This window comes from Sphaeramia orbicularis, chromosome 19, assembly GCF_902148855.1.
Source record: "Sphaeramia orbicularis chromosome 19, fSphaOr1.1, whole genome shotgun sequence".
Lineage (NCBI taxonomy): Eukaryota > Metazoa > Chordata > Actinopteri > Kurtiformes > Apogonidae > Sphaeramia > Sphaeramia orbicularis.
The window spans coordinates 20,652,283-20,672,386 of record NC_043975.1 but is presented as its reverse complement, the minus strand read 5'-3'; the positions used below and the strand labels follow the sequence as shown (position 1 = coordinate 20,672,386).

The following is a 20,104-nucleotide window of genomic DNA, read 5'->3' as shown; positions in this document are numbered from 1 at the left end:
TTACTTTTTTGTTTATTGTTACAAGAAAAAAGAACAAAACTAAATTCTTGACAGTGTCAACCGGATGTGTTTTATTATGTTGCTGAAACATCCAGTTTTGATCTTGATGGAACAGAGCATGTGCAGAAGGGGACATGTGGGTTTGGAGAATGGAAGCAATACTTGGCAGAGTTAAATGACTTCAAAGTAATTCTTAATGCAATATATCACAGATGCATGGAGTGTCCAAAAACTTTTTTTACACCACTGTATATTTTAACCCTGTCCTGTCCCCTCAGTTGCAGCCCTTGCAGTCTGGTGCAGTGCCCATTAAACACAGTTCGTCTGCTGTGGATCTGGTGGCCTGTATTCAGCCGATCTGCCAGCTGTGGGAGCAGCTGTCCTGGCCTGACCCCGAGGAGGCCTTCATGCTTATGGTCAAACTCACTGAGGTACAGCTAATCCTGCCGCTGATGGGTGCTTTTAAGAGGGGACACAGTTTATAAAAAACTTGGGAAAGCTGGTATTTGACAACTTCTACTTTCCTTATGTGTGTTCAGGATGTGTGTAAGATTGTGGTAAACTACTGCCACATCCTAAAGCAGAGGGTCAGGGTCCTGTCTGAGAACTCTGACCATGGCTGTGCCATTAACATGGTGAGACCATGTGACAACCTCACCAGTGATATTTCTATTACTGTATATATTGTGCACAAATCTCACTTCCCTCTCATGTCTGCAGTTGTGTGTGGTAGTGAATGACTTGGAGTACTTGCGGTCAGTGCTGTCCCGCCTTCCTACACAGCTCAACTGGGTGGGGCTTCGAGAGCGCACACAAAATGTCATTGGGGAAAGCCAGTTCCATAATACACTGCCTTTACAACTTCAGCAATCCCAGAGCATTCTCAGCCGAGAGATCCGCACTGCTCTGGACACTCTTGGCAAACAGGTGTGTTCATGCTAGTATTACATCAACTACTTTAAAGGTAATGTTGACATTCAGAGTGAAGGAAACAAGGCCAAAAATTATTCAATTTTCAAGGCTTTCAGTTACCTATCCATCCTTACTAGTCTCTTTGATTCTAACTTCAACTATCAACAGAAGTGGTGAAACAGTAGGTACTCCCCAGGTTATCACTGCACCTGTCAGAGTAAGGTCTGTCATTTACTAAACAAATGTGAGAAGATTTTCCTTTTTTTAAAATGCAGAGCTGGCTCCATAAAAGTTTAGACAGCCAAAATTTTAGTAACACTGCGATCTTCTTCAAATATGATGCCAGCCTGTTTATTTATTGTAACCACCAGTACATACATTACAACCACTGAACCATTAGAAAAAGTTCTTAATTTAGTATTTAGGGAGTACACCACCCCTCTGACTACATGGTTGTTTCCCCTTAATGCCACCTCCATTCTGAATATTTAGGGATAGTGTCCAACTCACTACAAGACGTTTTAGGCATTTAAGTAGAAATATTACAAATATCTACTTTAATAAATCATATCACACATCCTTGTGCCTGTTCCACAGCTAAATACAGACATTGAGACTCATGTCAGAAGCATGTCAACCAGGCGGAGGATTCCCTCTAAGTCCTCGGAGGATGTAAGTGCTTGTCACTTTAAGAGTATCACATATGTTTACTATCTCAGTTAAATCATGCAGTCTCCTCTACTCACTGTTTTAGGCTGCAACCCCACTGATGCATTACCTGGAGCAGGAGCTACAGTACATGAATGAAAACCTGGTCAAAGAAAACTTTGATAGGTAAAGGCTACCTTTGTACATAAAGTTATTTCTTAATACTTTAAAAAGTTGACAAGAGAGTGATTCATGCATACAGTCATTAGATATAAAAGTACACATCTACAGAAATAGCCTTTTATGTAAATTTAAGAGCACGGAAATAAATCTCATCTGACCTGACAATGACAATAATATATATAATATATGGGGAAAAATATCTTATCTTATCCTCATCTTTTGTCAAGTCTTCTGACGCCTTTGTGGAATAACTCAGTGAAGATCCTCCATCAAGTGTCTATTCAGCATCCGCAACAAGAAGGGCTCATGGTGTTCTGCCAAAGACTTCTGTATACACTCCAGGTCAGTTCACAATCCCCTTTAAATCTGCACCTCGACTACCATGACTGAAAGATGATTAATTTAGTAAAGGATAGGTCAGTAGGAGGCAGTTTTTGTGATTCTTGTCACATAAGGGTTCGGTCCAGATATACACCAAAATAAAAGTGTCATCAAAGTATTTCTAGAAATCACAGGACATAGAGTTGTACTTGTATTCTGTGGTATACAGTGAGAATGTGAAGGAAGCTGAAACAGTCCCCTGTGGAGCCCCAGCGCTGCTCATTAGTGCCCCAATGACACAGGGCCCCAGCCTAATGAATTGTTCCCTTCTTGTCAGGTAGTTTATGACCCAGGAAACAAAGGAGTGATCCACCCCCATCCATTGGAGATTGTCTCTGAGCATGGAGGGACAGATTTGGTTGAAAGCACTTGAAAAAATCAAAGAACCTCACTTAACCACTACAGTCATTCAGATGAGAGTAGGCTTGGTGTAGCATGCAACACATTGGTATGCAAACTGCTGGGGATCCACTAGCCTGTTGTTGTTTGGCTCAGCCTGAAGCTCTACTTTTTCATCATGTGGCCACACCTTAATTGAAAAGAACAGCATTTGGAGCTTAATTTAGTCAAGTAAAAAGGACTATATTTTAATTGTGCCATGTTTAACCCATAAAGACCCAAACATCCACCAGTGACCAAAATCATCTACTAATCTAAAATGTTTGATAACTGTTGATATGTTGATCTTATCAATACGAGAAAATAATTGGTGTAAAATGCAGTTTGTCATCTTTCCATTTGGATGTTCAGAGGCTCTGTCATGAACAAGGAAACACCATCATCTTCTACAACATTGATTCACCAGTAAAGCCCATGGAGATGGATCAATGACAGTGGATGGAGACACTTTGTTTAGGTTCAGTTAATGATATATTTTACAGCAAACATCACTTTTTCTTTAATTTTCTCTGTTTTTGATATACTAAACCTCAACTTTAATCTAAGATTTTATGGGCTGTCTATATGGTCAGTGAGCCAAATATAGGAAAATGCCTGATTTTTACTTAAAAATCCAAAATACTGAGCATAATATCAGAATAAATGATGATAAATCACTTCAGAAACATTAAAAATAGAGAAAAATGCATATGAGAACTGCCACAGGAGTAGCACTGGGTCTTGATGGGTTAATGTCATTTGATTCATGTTTGGTATTGGAGGTGAAATCGCCATAGAGCTACAGCAACAACTTTGTTAGCTGTTAGTGTTAGCTATAGCGACTACCAAAATAACAAACAAATGTAGAAGACTGTTGATAAAAATGGCAGCAATTAACTCTGAGAATACATCCTTGAGACTTTGTGTTTTTTAATTTTGTTGTAGTGCCTGGAGCAGTGTTTCCATGCTGAGGGAAATGGACTGCCTTTAAACATCCTCCACTCCGGTGATGAGTACAAGGTAAGAAATGAGGGACTGATGTAAAAATGTTTGGTCGAAGTGCCCACAATGGCTCTGCCTCCTAGATACACTACTAACATCAGAATTTGTCTTTTCCGAACAGGCTTTAAAAGCTCACCTGACTCACAACTCTCTGAACACCAGGGAGCTTATGGAGAAATTTTTTGAGAAGAAAATAATGGAGCAGGTGAGATATCAGACTGCTTCATGTTGCAGTTGGATAACAAACTTGTGTGACTAAAAAACAAATATCAGTCATTCTACATATTGATTTACCCTTGAACCTGCTGTATTATATGTTGGGATGCATTCCAAAAGACATGTTGTATGGAGACAATCTGTATATTTTAAGAGTATTATTGTTAATTGCAATGAAAATGATAACTGTTTCTTGGAAGAAGAATCAACCCCCCTCAGTACAACAATGGACTGAAAGATTGAGACAAATGTACATAATGGAGGAAATGACAGCACAATTGCAATTGAAAAAGGATATTTTTATGCACAGGTGGACATCTGTATCGTGATATCTGTTGAAACAGCAGAATATCTAGATAGGGGTGTGGTCTCTATGTTTTTTTTTTTTTTGTTTAGTGTTTTTTCTTCTCTTTAGCTTTGACTTGTGCAATTCATTTTCTTCCTTTCCTTCTTGGAAATTAACTGGTATAGTAACTAATATTGTTCAATGAACTTTGTTTTCAAGGAGTGTTCATGATGGTATGTGATCAATGTTTGACCTTGATGATCAATAAAACTAGTTGAAAAAAAATACACTTGTGTGACTGTATCTGATGAACCTTGGTTTCTTTTCCTCCTGACAGAAGGTGTTCAGCGGAGAGAAATACGGTGCAGTCACCCTCCTTACATCTTACAGGAGATCAGACCAAAAACTGAGAGTAGAGGTGTTGAATGCTGTCAACCTTTTGCCTATGGACTCAAATGGTGGGAAAATCATACCTAAACACATACATATTGCTGTGGGATTCTTTCTTCTTACTCTGCACTATGCTGGCAGGTTTCAGTGATCCATTTGTGCAGCTGTGTTTGGAGCCAAACCACATCTTTCCAGAAGTCGAGCCTCGCTGCACACAGATCAAAAGCTGCGACCTGAACCCCCTCTTTGACGAAGCCTTTGAATTGTGCGTTATTTCTTATACTCCCATAAATAACTGAATGTTTTCTTCTGAGGTGATTTCAATCCTCTTTATCTGCACCATCTACTCTTATCACAGCATGGTTTCTCTAGAGCAGTGCAAGGCACCAGGAGCTTGCCTAATGGTGACAGTTCTGGACCATGACACCCTGGTGACAGATGACTTCGAGGGTGAAGCCTTCCTGGCCCTAAAAAGCATACCAGGAATCGCTGGATCAAAGCAGGACGGAGCAGATGGACTTAATTCACAAACAGACGCCACCCCTGCTCAGATACGACTACCTCTAATGCATCCTAAACCCAATGGTATGAGCTGGCAGAGAGTTTAGACAGAGGAACCAGTTGATTCTGTATGGAAAATGTACATACAAACAGAAAGTAGTGGTTTCTTAATTTACTTTGACTTGGAGTTTCATTGCAGACTGAAATCACTGAAGATTCCAATGTTTTGCCTGGCTTTTTCATTTGCACACACATATCCATTACTATGATTCAGGCCTTCAATAGATATTTGTTTCTGATTTTCATGAGGAATTATCAGTGGGTGTTCATTGACTAAATGCCTGTGATTGTTGGGTCCTAATCATGCATAGTCAAACCTATTTCCACACTAGACTGATCTCCACATGGTAGTATTATCCACATCAAAAAACAAACAAACAAAACAACCTTGTTGTCTGGCAACTTTGTTACCTCAGCATTCCCACCAGACTGGAAGTTTTTTGTCAATATAGGCATGAAATACCTAAGTAGAAAGTTTAGATTGAGTCACCAAGTTTATTTTACAGTATTCCTGAGCACTAAAATGTAATCCATCAACAAATAACCTGGATAGTAATCAAAGGTAATGGGACTTCGATGGTCATGAGGTCAAATTACTGATCTATCAGTGATTATTCCTATTTAAAAATGGGTAAAAAAAAAAAAAAAGTTTCAGCTAAATTTAAACTGATATGGTTGAGGTTGTATTTTAGACACATATTAAAAAAGGAAATTTTCTGAAACTAGAGGTTATAACATTTCAAACGAGGTGCTATTGATAAATTCTGGATTTTTTTAAGTTCCAGCGACTTCAGTTATAACTTATTTGAAATTTGTTATGGTAAATAAGAAACAGGAAACAGAAAACAGGTTAAAGGAATCACACTCATCTTGGGTGAGATGCAGGAACAATCTAACTCTAAAATTGTGCACTTTTTTGTTGACAGATGGTACAATAACGTTCAATATATTTAACCAGGTAGTCTCTTGAGAATAAAATGTCTTTTTCCGGGGAAGACCAGGCTAAGAACGTTCATACAAAATGCATAAACTCCAACTTGGCAAAGACGTAATAAAACAAACCAAAAAACCCCCCAAAAAACAGATACTGAAACTTATTCAGAATCAAGTCTTGTCTCTCTTCTGAGAACTATTACTAAAAGTATTTTTAAGGTTAACATTAAGATTTACTCATATTATTGTCCTCATATAGAAATTCAGTTTCTGCACAAACCTTATTTTTGTTGCATTTCTAATTTAGTTTTTGTCTGTTTGACCTTTCCTAAGTGATTTGTCATCATTTACTCAATAACATCCTCTGCATGCGGCATTTTTCAGCTTCTCGTTGTTTCTTTGTGTTAATTTCCAGACGACAGCATTCTGAGGTTACTGGAGTCGAGGAAGGGAGAACGGGAGGCTCAGGCCTTTGTGAAGAAACGCAGACAGAGGGAGAAACAGTCCCAGGAGGGGATTCAGCCACGATAGAAAAAAAAACCACACACAATGTCTTTCTCCAAAAATATACAATTTATTTAATGATCTGTACCAAAAACAAAAGAAAATCCACTCAGAGGCAAACACTGGTGTTGGATGAGTGTGTATGTGGACAGTATGCTGAACATGAGTTTACCAGAGACCATCACAGTGATCATGAACACTTTCACATCTGCATGTAAACCTCACACAGCTTTACATAATCTGTCTGCTTCCTGATGCTTTGTCTAATCAGTGCAAGAGATAAGTATGACATCACGTAACTATGTATGTATATATATATTTATATATATAATATATATTAGACTACATTTGACACACTGTGAAATGTCAAAGATTACTACAAATGTAAAGATTTTGGCAGAAAAAAAAAACCTGTCCCATATTGATTTTTAAACATAGCAAAAGGGCCACTTTAAACAAAAACATGTATTCTTGAGTTAACATGAAACGATTGAAAGTAAAAATTTAAAAATGTGTCATTTCAGACTACACAAGTTGACTGAGTATATTTGCCTTGATTGTGTTAACATGCTTTTCCTCTTACAGTTCACCAAGAAGAATATTAAGAGAACCTGAGTGTCTTAACAGAGACCATCTGTTGTATATTCAAACAAATAATACTACATATTTAAATATTTTCTGTCATTGATACGCATTGACAATTTTAAAATTCTTTAAGCTAAAAAACTATTTTTAAAAAAATCAAAATTAAAGAAAGTCCCTATAAGCACTACCAGCTGACTGGTCTAACGCCCCCCTTTGGCTGTAGCAATATATGAACGTTATCTGAATGAAACTAATATATGCCCTTTAGCTGTTAGCAGTCAGACCTGTGGATTTTGTTAAGACAGCTCTTTAAAAAAAAAAAAAAAAATGCAGTGTTGTCCATTAGTATAGTTGGTTTGAAGATGTCTGCTTTCACACATCACAGCTAGTTTCATTGGTATTTGTCTATTTGTGTCAATCCAGACTTCAATGTGGCCACTTTGAACAGTTCAGTTCTGCAATATTAGGCTCATCAGGCTGAAATAAACAATTAAAACATTAATTCTCATGTTGCCATTTTACTTCTGGTAATTCTGTGTAAAAGGGATTTATTTGTCAACCTAAAGGGTTCGTTCTGAATTTCTAAAGTGCGGCTGTATGAAATATTTTCCCACTAGTCAGTGCATTATCTACAAAAGTAAGAATGCGCTCAGGCACGAGGATCGTAGCAATGTTCCGCTGTGGACTGGTCACACCTACAAAACAGCTCGCTTTGCCAATGGGGAACTAAAACCCTCAAATGCTCATTCAAAGCCCCCAGTTCCAAAATCTGTGAATTTTATATGGAGTTGTTGGTCTACCAGTGTGTATCTTTTATTATTGACTGAAGGTACAATGTGTAACAGTGCTTGTGTTGTTGTTCCAATGTATTAACCGACAATAACATAACCTAAAAACTTGCACCTTTCCTGTCGTTCTCAGTTGCCTACATCCGTGATAACAGTCTGTACAGTTATTTTCAAAGTGAAAATGCTTCCCAAAGCCAAGGAGGATGTCCTCACTTGTCTTACAGAAAAAATAAACAGAATATATTCACATTTAGGAAGCTGGAATAAACTTTTTGCCCTTATCCTTGCCAAAAAAAATATTTAAAAAGTCCACCAACGTCAACAAATCACCAACTCACTAAACAAAACTCCAACACAAACTCACCCTAAGGACACAAGCATGTATGAATGTTACATATTGTACCTTTAACATATTAGTCTGAAAAAAAACTAACAGATGTTCAGTGAAATTTGTCTCACATAGTAGCTTTGAAGAACTTAAACCTTTGCATGTTGCACTTCAATGAATCCAAAAGAACCCTTTAAATCATAGTGTTCGTGTAAAGTGTGTTTTTCTGTTTAAAGAGATGATTTTCTGTAGATTATTCATCCTAACACTGAGCATTTGTATGACATGTTAAAATCTCTCAGGGCCAAACACAAAAGCCTTGACGTTTGTTATACTAAAGTGACAGCAGATATCTTCAAACTTCAACAAAACACACCGATAGTACTGAGATAAATCAACAAAGTAAATTCCAAATACGAGGAGTAATACATCCATTTGAGTGGACTGACCCTTTAGAACAGGTCATAACCTGAGAACAGGTTCGGGCTAGAGAAGAAAACAGCAGGTCTATGAGTTATTTTTAAGAAATGAAGAAAAGGGGTAAAGAACAGTGTTGCTGGTCAAGAGCGTCAACTCATAAAATGCACTGGTGTTCCATGGGTAATACTGGAAAAATGAAGGATCTGAATTCTACATTAAGAGCTTTTAGTTGCCGGCCACAGCTTCTTAAGATGTTCAATTCTCAATAAACGTCATCTCTAAAGTACAAAAAAAAAACCTGCTTGTGTCTTATAAAATGACCTCGACAGAATTGTGAATGGCGGCTGAGATCGAAGGCTGGTTATCTGCAGAATCAGGACTGTACTGGTCTGGGATCAGTCTGTGGTGGTTGGTACGGGGATGGGAGGTCAAGAGAGCTGCTGTTCCAGAGTCTGTTCAGGGCAGAGGGGGCACTCTGTGGAAGAGGAGCAACTCTCACACTGGAGTCCATGTCCGCAGGGCAGCGAAATCGAGCCCTGCTCACCACACGTCACACAGCACTGCCTCTGCTTCCTGTACACCACCTGACAAAGAACACATAGGAGACACATTAGGCCTTTTGTGCCAAATATAGCATCATAATTATGGATCACTGCCCTAACATAACAATGCCAAGGATAGGGCTGTTTATTTATGTTCATATATTTACCTCCGCCAAGGAGGTTATGTTTTTGCCAGGGTTTGTTTGTCTGTTTGTTTGTTTGTTTGTTTGTCTGTCCGTTAGTGTGCAACATAACTCAAAAAGTTATGGACAGATTTGGATGAAATTTTCAGGGTTTGTTGGAAATGGGATAAGGAAGAAATGATTAAATTTTGGTGGTGATCGGGGGTGGGGGGGCCCACGGGGGGGGGGGGCCACTGATCAGCCTTGGCGGAGGTCTGCGCTCTCCGAGTGCTTCTAGTTAGTTTTTATTTCTAGAGGCACTGTCGTCAGTCTTTATTATTTACCAATGTTTGATCAATATACCTGTGCAACCCTACTCAAGATTTTCACGCCAATGTATTTAATTTCAGTATGAAATTAAACAAATCTATAAAAGCAAAAGTCTTAATTCCTCAGAGACCCTCAATACTGACTGAAGTGAATGTAAGGGGTTCATTGGAACATTTTCTGTTCACAAAAATGTGATTAACAAACAGAAAGACTGTTTTGAACCCACTTTTTTTTTAATCTATCCTTATGGCAAATTAAGTCTTTGCATTTCATTTGACCAAATCACTACACACAGCATTAACATTAGCACTTAAAAATTATGAGCAATTAGCCACCATTAAAAAGTGCTCAGGATCAACTTCAGATATTAATCAGCAAAGTGGTCAGGAGCACCAACAGCAGAATTAACCTATGTGTACTTTTTTTCAATGGTGTTGGAAACTGGAGATTTTATGCTTGTTTTATCTTTATTTTTTTAAATCAAGGTTTAAGTACAGGACATTTTCCTTTTTCATGGTCAAAAAGGGTGAACAGAAAACAGCAACCAAATATTCTTCTCTGTTAATTATGAGCACATGCAATGAAGTCTACACTACCACCTTTTCTGACAATGCTATGCAGCCAAGTTTATTTGCTCCAAATTAGTTTATAGATTTATACATAAAGTACACTTTTTTGTGACTTGCTGGAATTTGAAACAAACTTTTCCTAAATTGCTAAATTAATGAAAACATAGCTTTTGCCACTCTTGCCTTGTAAATGAACACATCCAGTCTCAAAATGACTTTTTGTGTCTAATTTCCAAAGACTTTGTTGTTGTTTCATTCTACAAATTAGAAATTAAAATTAAAACTTTTTTTCCAATTCGACTCATCCCTTTGTGGCCATTACAATGAAACAGCTTTTTAAATTTCAATTTTGATTTCTGTTTTAATACTGTCACTGAAAAGAATGTATGATGACCAGATCAAACTGTCCAAAATGTATAACAAGTAAGTACATTTATTTCTACTAGCACTTTTCAGGAAAATCAAAGTACTTCACAGAAATAATTTTATGAAGAAGAAGAAGAGCGTATTATTGTACATAAAATAATGTAGGATGTCCCAGTGCTTTCCTACCTGTTCCACAGCATGTAGACAGGTACAGAGCTGAGCCTGCAGGCTGAGCACTGACTCCAGAGGGAGTCTGTGCAGCAGCTGCAGTTGGTGCAGTGCTAAATGAGGGTTGTCTCCATTCCTTAGACTCTCCAGCGCCTCCTGCAGGAGAGAGGCCTGTCTCTGAGCCTCCTCCTCAGCCTGCCTGGCCCGCTCTGCCTCCATGGCTAACCTGGTGGCGTGAGCTCGAGACTCCTCTGCGTCTGCTTTTAGTGCCGCCCACGACTGCACGAGAGAACGACAGCAGCTGTTCAAATATCAGACTCGTTTCATGCGTTGACTGCAGTCGCTTCACAAACATGCTCGTGCACATGCGGCACTACCTACCTACCTGAGCTGTGTGCCTCCAGCTGTGACCCCACTGCTTTAGAGCCCTGTGAGCCTCCTCCAGCTCCTGTTTGAGCCTGACAGTCTCTGCACAGGGCCCAGAGGACAATAGGGCAGGGGGAGTACCAGGAGAGCCCTGGCCTGAGGGAAAGTGCTCCCAAATATTAGTGCTCATACCATTCAAACCTACAAAAGCACACAGCAAGATATCACCATTTCGTCTACAGGAATGCTTCCAATATCATGTTCAAACATCAACTGAGGGTTGTCCTGCACAGAGAATTACATTTTTGAGACGCCTCCAGCTCTTTGACAAAACTCAGATTAGTGCAGGTGCAGCATTATGCAGATGATGCCATTTCATCATAATCAGTGTCATACACCAGGATTGCTGCTCCCAAACAACAAAAGATGATGTGAATTACTTCAACAGCTGACAGCTTACAGACTGATGGCTGCATCTGTGTTCGCAAGTTTTGAAGTACTACTTTTATTTTAGACCTTATACGGTGATAAACCAATGTTTCACTACATTACTACACGTTTTTCATCCACACTTCCAGTAAGTGATGGTATATGTCTAATCTATAAGTCTGGAGATAGCAAGATATAGATCAAAATTGTGATCACAGTATCCTTTTCATATTTTGTAGGGGTGAATTCACAAATGGAATTAGCTTTAACTTTATCAGAAACTGGATTCCTGTTAAACTGAACATGAGCCTCCAGGTATTTAATCAATATATCTGGCTTAAACTGGCTGTGAAAACAGATTAATTTTTGTTTTTGTAAGCTTTTAGAAGATTATTTATCAGCTAAAACTTTCCTTCACTGTCAGAAATAAGTGGAGAAGCCTGTCAATAGGTATCAGATCCTGATAGCTTACAAAACATCCTTTCAGAACACCAGAGGATGCACACAAAAATGCTTTAGATTGCACAATTTGTATCCTTATGGCAATTACATTTTTAATTTCATCTGTTAGTGAAATTTAAATGCTAATTTAAATGGTTTATATTGTTATGGTTTTGATTGTGCTTTAGTTTTTCACTTTCAACATTCTCATTTTATTTGTTCGGTTTCAAGAATCAATTGTTTTTATCATCACTATTTTCCATGTTCTCTCAATTATATTGCAAATTAGACCCTCATCTCAGTATTTTCTAAGAGTAAATAAAAGTTATATATATATATATATATATCTACACCAAATAGTAAGCCAATCCCATTAATAATTTTATTTGTAATTCATTACAATATTTTTGCTGTATTAAATAACATTAAAACCCGATTATTACAGGGTTTTTATGTGATAAAGATAAAGTTATCACTTGTTGCTTCTGTAACAGTGTTTGCTTGAGCCAGTTAAAGGTGTAGAATACATAGTCAGGAAGGTGCCACTTTTGCCTCATCATGAACCAAGACAATCCCTGGAAGAGCAAACATCATTACTCATCATCCCATCCAGCGGTAACTTCCACAAACCTAAAGAGCTATGAGATGGTCCCAGAAAAGTGCTTTCCGATTGGCCCGGCTGTGGCAGATGTGAGGAGAAGAACGGTGATGCATGAGGCCTAATCGGTGGAGATGGTGAAGGTGAGCTGAAAGGAGCCGAACTGCTGAAGGATCCTGGGATATTGACTGGGGCAGAACTTTGGAGCTGGCTGCCTCCTGTACAGGCGGAGAGAATCAGTATGAGCTGTGCAGGAATGTGACTTTTAATTGCATGCTGGGATGTGAAGTTTATGTGTTCACGTATCAACGGTATGTGTTCATGCTTGTGTGTGCAGTACCCAGCATCACTCCCACACTGGGCAGCGCAGAGCTACTTTCCAAACTCCTCTCCAACGCCGACACACCGAAGTCATTCAGGTCAAGATCATCCAAAGCCGACTCTGTAACACCAACACCGAAGCAATGTTTGAAGCTTGTATTACTATAGATCATATACAAAAAACACTATATTTACTGAAAGAGAAGTAGATTTATTTCTGCCGTCAAATGACAATAAAATGTTAAAAAAATAAAAATGAAAACCCACGCTTTGAAGCTCTTCTCGTCCTACTGTTTTATGTAAAACTAACTGAACCTCACATCATACTAATGTAATGTGAAGATTATTAAATGCAACTGAATGTTTTCTTAGTTTTCACTCATTTTTTGAGTTTGATTTAACAAATGATGCCTTTTGTGACATTAAACAAACTGAACAAACTAAGCACTCACTCACACAGAAGTCCAGGTATGTTTGGGTTTTATTACGTCTTTAATATTTTGATCCCGTTGTACCTTTTTGTTTTTGTTGCATTCAGTCTTATACATAATTTTCCTCTTGTTGCATCTCTTACATCATTTTTCATCTACTATTAATTTACATACAGAGTGGGGAAGTGATATCTGACCATCCATCTCTAGAGACACAATCTCACGCATGATGTGAACAGTCATCCACACCCAGGATACATGTTAAAACCGGGCATGAGCAGAGTTATTGGCATAAAGCGAGGACTTAGAGTGTGTTTCTCTTTACTTACCAACAACTGACTCTACAGTCTCAGCTGGTGGGGTAAAAGGGCAGGGCATTGGCGTTCATTCCTGAGGAGATGCAGGGTCCAGGGGGTCCGAGAGGGGCAGGGCTGGGCGGGGTCGCAGCCAGACTGGAAGGGATGCTGGAAGACAGACTCAAAGGGCTGCCCACCGGCAAAAACACCAACAAGTCCTGAACGAAAAAGAATGACGCAATATGTAACGTGTAACGTGAAAACAATATGTGGACAACCTGAGAGAGAATAATATGAAAGACGGAAAGTAGGAGTTAAATCTTTGGTCATTTTCATGTAGTGACATTACCTGTTTGCTTTGTGCTGATGCCATTTCCCTGTGGCGCTGCTCAAGAGCAAAACTCCTCTGCTTGGCCTGAAACATCAAAGTATACATGATAACAAGATAAAAACATACATTAGAAGTAGCATTTACTCCAAAAATTAGACAGGTCCATTATATTTAACAAAAAGATAGAAAACATGCAACAAATACTGACATATGAAACAGAAGCTAGCCCTAAATAACAACCAGTGAAACATGTGGAATTTTTTTTTTTTTTAACTGATTAAACATGGACTATTTTATCATCTTTACAAAATGTTACATACTTGAAATAAACATTAATGCTTTCACATTAGTATTTCAAGCAAATCAAATCCTTCTCAAGAAAATATAGTTGGGTTCTAAGATTTAGTGGTAGTTTTATTTCTATGTCGCAACAATTCACTTTGAGAGGTAACAGAATAGAAATGGTTGAACATGTTATCATAGGAAATATTTCTCTAATTTATTTGATAATGATTATTCATACAATGATAATTGTGAAATAATTTCTTTGAGGTTAAAAGTTATTTGTCCAGAGTAAATGTTGAAGATTAAAATGTGCTTGAATGACAATTCTGATTCTGATACCACAAATGCTTGTTGAAGAGCAAAACATTCCAGTTGTAAAATCTTTGCTCAACATGAGGATTTATGCGTATATAAAATTAAGAGAAATGTCAACAAAATAAATCCATAAGACCAATGGAAATGTACACAAGAACATTATTTGATGTTTATTTTTGTTTCACTGCCCAGCACTGACAGAATTGTATTTGTAGTACAGAAAATCACAATTCGGGTGCAAGAAAGTTAAAAATAGTGTGGTGCTTAATTTACAAAATAACTTCTTTATGTGTTGCATATTGCAAATTATCTTTTCTTGAATTTTCAGTACAAATTTCAAATCAGCCTAGTGAACGGTGCAGGTCAGGAAAAAACACACTAATAAGGAAAGATTCCCTGCCGTACCCTCCCTCTCCTGAGTAAACTAAACTCATGCTTTGAGAATTTAAAAAGTATGTGAAGTAGAGGATTTTGCAAGGCCCAAATAATTTATAGAACTTGTCATATTCATTTTTTCCAATGAAATCCATGACATGAAATAGGAGTTGAAGGTGAGTTGGTGTTGAAAGACCTGTTGTGAATATTTACTCCTCCTTGCATGCTATTCTAGTACTTTCACATGCAGACATAACCCATAATCCCCTTTTCTCTGTCCTACTCACCTGATCTTCCCTCTCAAATCCAGGCGCCCTGCCATACCCTCCCTCTCCTGCCCAAGGAGACAGAGGCTCGGCCCCACTCACATCCTCACAAAGAGATAAAACACTACCCAGAAGCCCCTGCTCTGCTACACATGACCCAACCAAAGGAGAGAAGGGGTCTGAAACAGAGCTGGACCCTGGCCCAATGTTGTGTTCGCTTGGACTTGATGAAGCCTCCTGGGCAGGAAGCGGGTCTGGAGGTCTTGGCGGTGGAGGGGAGCTGGGGGTTGAGAACGTTGGTTCCTCAGTGACAAAAGGCTCTGCAGGACAGATCAAAACACAACAGAAATCAGACAAATGGGATCAGTGGATGGATGATGACTATGCTTAGAGGTGTATAGTAGGAAACTCACTTTCAACATGAGCAAAGGCACAGAAAGGCCCTCTGGGACAGCTGCCACACTGCTGCATGTCATTACACTTTGTTGATTTATAGATCTGAGATGAAAGAGAATATCACCATTAGCTAACAATCATTTTGGGAGAATCAACAACAACAATATACAATATCAGCCCACACAGACAGCATTTTCTTTCTGAAATTAGGTTTTGTTGGAGCTTTGTTACCTATTCTCTAAATTGTAATTGTGTGTTAATTTCAGCAAACAGCATATATTTTTTTTGTATTTTTCTTTGACCCATTTTCAGTTTTTTCTTTTTTTTTTTTATAAAACTGGTACAAAAAGAAAGGGGAAATTACATCTAAGCCTCTGACAAACCACAGGGAAATGCCTACACTCCAAAAATAGTTATAGGAAATAAGCCATCTATTCTTAAATATTGCCAAATTGTGTACTTAAAAAAAAATGGGATAAGCAAATTTGGCTGGCAAGATTTTTTAAAACTACAATAATATTGCAGTCCCTGAAACACAATGACAAAATCTGAAACAAATATTTAAGCAAGTTGTACCTCAACTTGCAACATTATTCTTACATGAAGAAATTGTGTGAGTAATCTCACTCTCAGCAAAAATATCAACTTGTTCATCTGCTGAGGTGTTATTTGCTAAAACATCATTTTCATCAACATTTTTTTTCCTTTCTTGATGCTCCAGATCAACTGATTATGAAAGTGCTCAACACATATTTGCAATCAACACTTTCTAAAGCAGACTGTATAGGCTTAATGGTGATAGGTGATAGTAGACAAACCTCTGGATGGAACTGCTGCTCAGTTCTTGTGTGGCAGTACTGACACCCCTCTGCTCCCTCACATTTACTGGGATCTCCCCACTCCTCGCTCTGTTTCACAGCTGGACACGGCAGCGCTCTGTTTGGCCACAAAAAGAGAAACCGAGAGAGTTAATTAAAACATGTGCACATAAAGGAAAAACAACTCTGTCATTATTTTACATGACCCAATAAAGAACCTGTATTTGTGCTTGTGTGGACTTCGTCTTCTATCTTTGCTGTTATGGTAATACGGACAGGCATAACCTTGACGGCACAGACGAGGGGGCTTCTTACAGAGCTCTGTCTTATAATGGGACAGGACATAGTTGTTATCTAAGGGAATAGAACACAAAGACAGTAATGGTTACCAGGTCATTCAGGAATAGAACACTAGAACAGTATAAGTTGGCACAGTAAAAGGGACAATTCTGATTAAATGCTTTGGGGTATGCAAACATGTTGTGTTTACCCCAACTACTGAAAGGTGATGAGTTTCTCCCATTTCAGTGATGACTGTTGGAATTATTATAGTAGACTTGAATTCAAGTTTATGTGACTCCTCTTATTTAAATAACAGTTTAGTGAAGTGTTTTACTTTGTAGCATACAGCCAACTGGAAATGTATTGGAACAGAAAGACAATGAAGAGACACAGATCAATATAACTGATTGTAAACATAACAGGAAATGGGCTGCTTCTTTCTTCTGTAGAGTTGCATAAGCAACGGGATGTATTGAGCCGCCATGCAACTTGCTCTACACAGAAGTACCTTGCCAACGAGGTTCCTCGCTCAGAATCTTCTCTATGAGCGCAGTACTTGCTGCCTGTCCTGACTGTCCATCTCCTCCACCTCCCTCTGCTGCTCCTGAGCCTCCTTGAGACTCCATCACCTGCACTTCCCTGTTGAAATCACAGTATAACACAAAGTTGCAAACCAATAAAGCACAAATACACAACCAACAAGTCAACAGATGAAGTTGCTGAAATGCCCAATTGTAATTTTCTTGGCCATTGAATTTTTTTTTTTTCCTAAGTTTGACTTGTCAATTTCAATGACAAGTCAATATTAAGACATTTTCACATTTTTTCCTCAGCTGTACCAGGTTACAGAGCCATTTCTCACTCAGTAAAGTCATCCACCTTATTAGAAAGACCTTTTTCTACAAAGAAAAAGCCACTGAAAACAAATTACAATACATCCACCTTTATGTAATGTACTACTGCTACAGTAGCAGATAAACAATTACTCATAGCTCATTTAAGAAGCCTAATACCTCTGCTGCAACTAGCTACAACATTCATTTCACTTGGCAAGTCACCTCAAATGATTTTGATCTCAGATCAATTGGTGCATCTCCAATTTCTGTGTTTACCTGATATCATAAACAGGGCTTCGCAGGTCATGCGATCCGTGTGCAAAGGCACAGTGGGAGCCATTTTTGCTGCAGTGGCCTTTTGCATCTGTTTCATGGATACATGACCCTGTCTTATAGTATCGGAGGTGGTATCTACGCTCTGTGTCCCCTGCTGTCCGATGAAGAAACGGACACCTGGAAACACAGAAACATAATACATAGATATGGATACAAACGTAAAAATTTGACATACAACCCTTTAGAGGTAACAGTATACAAACAGTTTGAATGAATGAGTGAATGCTACTTTACTTACAAGTAATAGAATACTGTGTTTACATGAAAAGCAGCTGAAACAGTGAATTTAGTACAAATCTTTGTATACAGTGGACATGTCTGGGGTAAAATATGTTTTGTACAAAACATTTACTCTACAATGTTGTAGAACTACTGTTTAATTCAGTACAAATAACTACAGCTCTATCACATTAGTAAGCACAATGTTATTCATTCATTCTTCACAGAGAACACTGCAAGTTTGAAAGATCTCATTTTAGAAAGAGGAAAATATTTTTTGCACCGGCTTCTACCTCATTAATTGCTACAGTCCATATCTATGGACCAAATATAGCCTTTCTACCCTTGTGTACTGATAATATAAAGCTGAGAGAAGAGCTGAAATAGGAGAAGTCTGAATAGGTCACTTTGTACTCCACCAGGTGATTCATTAGTATGTATCAACATCCTGGCTCTACCCTGACTCAGCTTCCATCCTATACATTTGCATTCTGTTTCTTAACAAAGGGCTGCTATTACCGCTATAAAGGCTCATCACATTTCAGTTGAAAAGGCAGTGCCAGCATGTGCATCTGGTCACATTCTTCAAAGATATTCACCTTGTCCTTACAATTGTTATAGGGGTGTGTCCTAATTATCTACTACACTGTCACAGGACAAAAAAGAAGGGCTCTTTGTAATGCAAAGACTGGCATTCTCTGTTAATTCATTTGTGCAATTCTAAGCTTAAATCAGGGTTAAACCAGAAACAACAAAAAACTTAGCAGGGGCGCTTGGATATCTGAGTCCTGAGGAGTTTCCAAAAAATAGTGTGTGCTTTCAAATTTCCTTTCAAATCTTCAACAAAAACACTTCCCTTGTGTTATTACAGCAAATAATCCCACAACAGAGTTCACAACCTATGAAAGCGCAGAAGTCAGCACATCCGTCCCCACTCTACTTACTCATCTCCATCAGGGCAGGTGCCCGTACCCTCATCATACTTGGTACAGTACACGTCTGGGCTGTAGTTGAAGGTCCCATCCCGTCTTCTGATGGGCCTGCGGCGCCGCTGGTTTAGGAAGTGCCAGTGAAAACAGGAAAAAGGCCTGTGTTGGGTACATTTGTGCTGTACGAATAAGGGGCACTGTTCAGTTCTGAACTCCTTCAGATATCTGAGAGAAAACGAAAAAGTCAGAAAGCGTGAAGCATTACTAGACAATTGACTTGTAATAAAAACCAAATTGTTCGTACTTATAGCACAGCTAAGACATACAGTCCCTTGCAGCATAAAGGCCTAACATATTGTATGAAATTCTTTATGTAGCACCGTGTACAAACTGATCAAACCCAAACCAGTAAATATATCTGTAACAGAGCTAAAATATCAAAATCCTAGCTCTTTATCCATGCTTTGCTTCAAATCATGACAGACATTGCTATACTTAAATGAGTAACGTTAGGCCGCTTTACCGAGAACAGCTGCAGCTAGTGTGCATTTTAACGCTGTATAGACTAGTTTGAGCGATCTCAAATGGCATCTCGTTTATGGCTCATTTAATTTGTCCAGTAACAATTTAGCTGTGGTTTAGTAAATGCATTTGCACGTGAGGTTGTGTACACTTTTCTAGCTAATCCAGCTAACAGCTAACAGTACGTACGTGTAATGTTGAGGTTTTTCGGGTAGTACGTTCAACACGGTTGCGGGAGATGTCGAGCCCCCAGCGGGCGAAGACGAAGAGGAGGAGGATGGTCCCCCGGTTGTCGTTGCTGCCGAAGATGATGGGGGCTGTGAATGCGTTTTAGACATCTTATGCGTTTAAAGTGTAACGACAATAACCTTGTTTTTAGCTTGTTGGCTAGCTATTCTTGTTAGCTTCGAAATCCGCATTCTACAACGATTTGAGCTTGCGCAAGGCAGGAGGAAGTAGTAGCCAAAGGACAAATAGGAACAACACGGAACTATGGGACCTGAAGTTTATTCAGAACTCAACTAATGATTGTGTTGACTAAGAATAACTTAATTTATTAATGGCGAGTCATAATGCTGGTATATATTTAGAGTATATATAAAACTGCCTCTTTGTAAATTAGTTTGGTAGAGCTACTTCTTTTTTTCTGTTTTTATATGCTGCCTCCTATTGGCTATCACATCTGCCTATCTCGAGGACA

The 20,104-nt window shown here is 38.6% G+C and overlaps 2 protein-coding genes across 2 annotated transcripts in view; one reads left to right on the top strand and one right to left on the bottom strand.

Moving 5' to 3' along the window:
- The window catches only part of unc13d (unc-13 homolog D (C. elegans)), an 18,528-nt gene extending 11,176 nt beyond the window's left edge, over positions 1 to 7,352 (top strand). Inside the window, exons 23-34 of the mRNA XM_030121402.1 lie at positions 279 to 431; positions 540 to 635; positions 721 to 927; positions 1,510 to 1,584; positions 1,667 to 1,746; positions 1,971 to 2,085; positions 3,448 to 3,522; positions 3,626 to 3,709; positions 4,344 to 4,464; positions 4,538 to 4,661; positions 4,755 to 4,981; positions 6,306 to 7,352. Coding sequence (XP_029977262.1) covers positions 279 to 431; positions 540 to 635; positions 721 to 927; positions 1,510 to 1,584; positions 1,667 to 1,746; positions 1,971 to 2,085; positions 3,448 to 3,522; positions 3,626 to 3,709; positions 4,344 to 4,464; positions 4,538 to 4,661; positions 4,755 to 4,981; positions 6,306 to 6,421 — 1,473 coding nt within the window. The 3' untranslated portion in view covers positions 6,422 to 7,352. The remainder of the gene's footprint in view (positions 1 to 278; positions 432 to 539; positions 636 to 720; positions 928 to 1,509; positions 1,585 to 1,666; positions 1,747 to 1,970; positions 2,086 to 3,447; positions 3,523 to 3,625; positions 3,710 to 4,343; positions 4,465 to 4,537; positions 4,662 to 4,754; positions 4,982 to 6,305) is intronic.
- Positions 6,450 to 20,104, bottom strand: unk (unk zinc finger). Its single transcript, XM_030121403.1, is given in 16 exon segments — positions 6,450 to 9,099; positions 10,631 to 10,891; positions 10,998 to 11,179; positions 12,479 to 12,664; positions 12,787 to 12,888; positions 13,528 to 13,549; positions 13,551 to 13,712; positions 13,844 to 13,909; positions 15,088 to 15,386; positions 15,480 to 15,564; positions 16,281 to 16,398; positions 16,499 to 16,634; positions 17,071 to 17,201; positions 17,675 to 17,851; positions 18,898 to 19,107; positions 19,594 to 20,104. Coding segments are annotated over 16 exon segments (2,442 nt in total). The 5' UTR covers positions 19,743 to 20,104; the 3' UTR covers positions 6,450 to 8,943.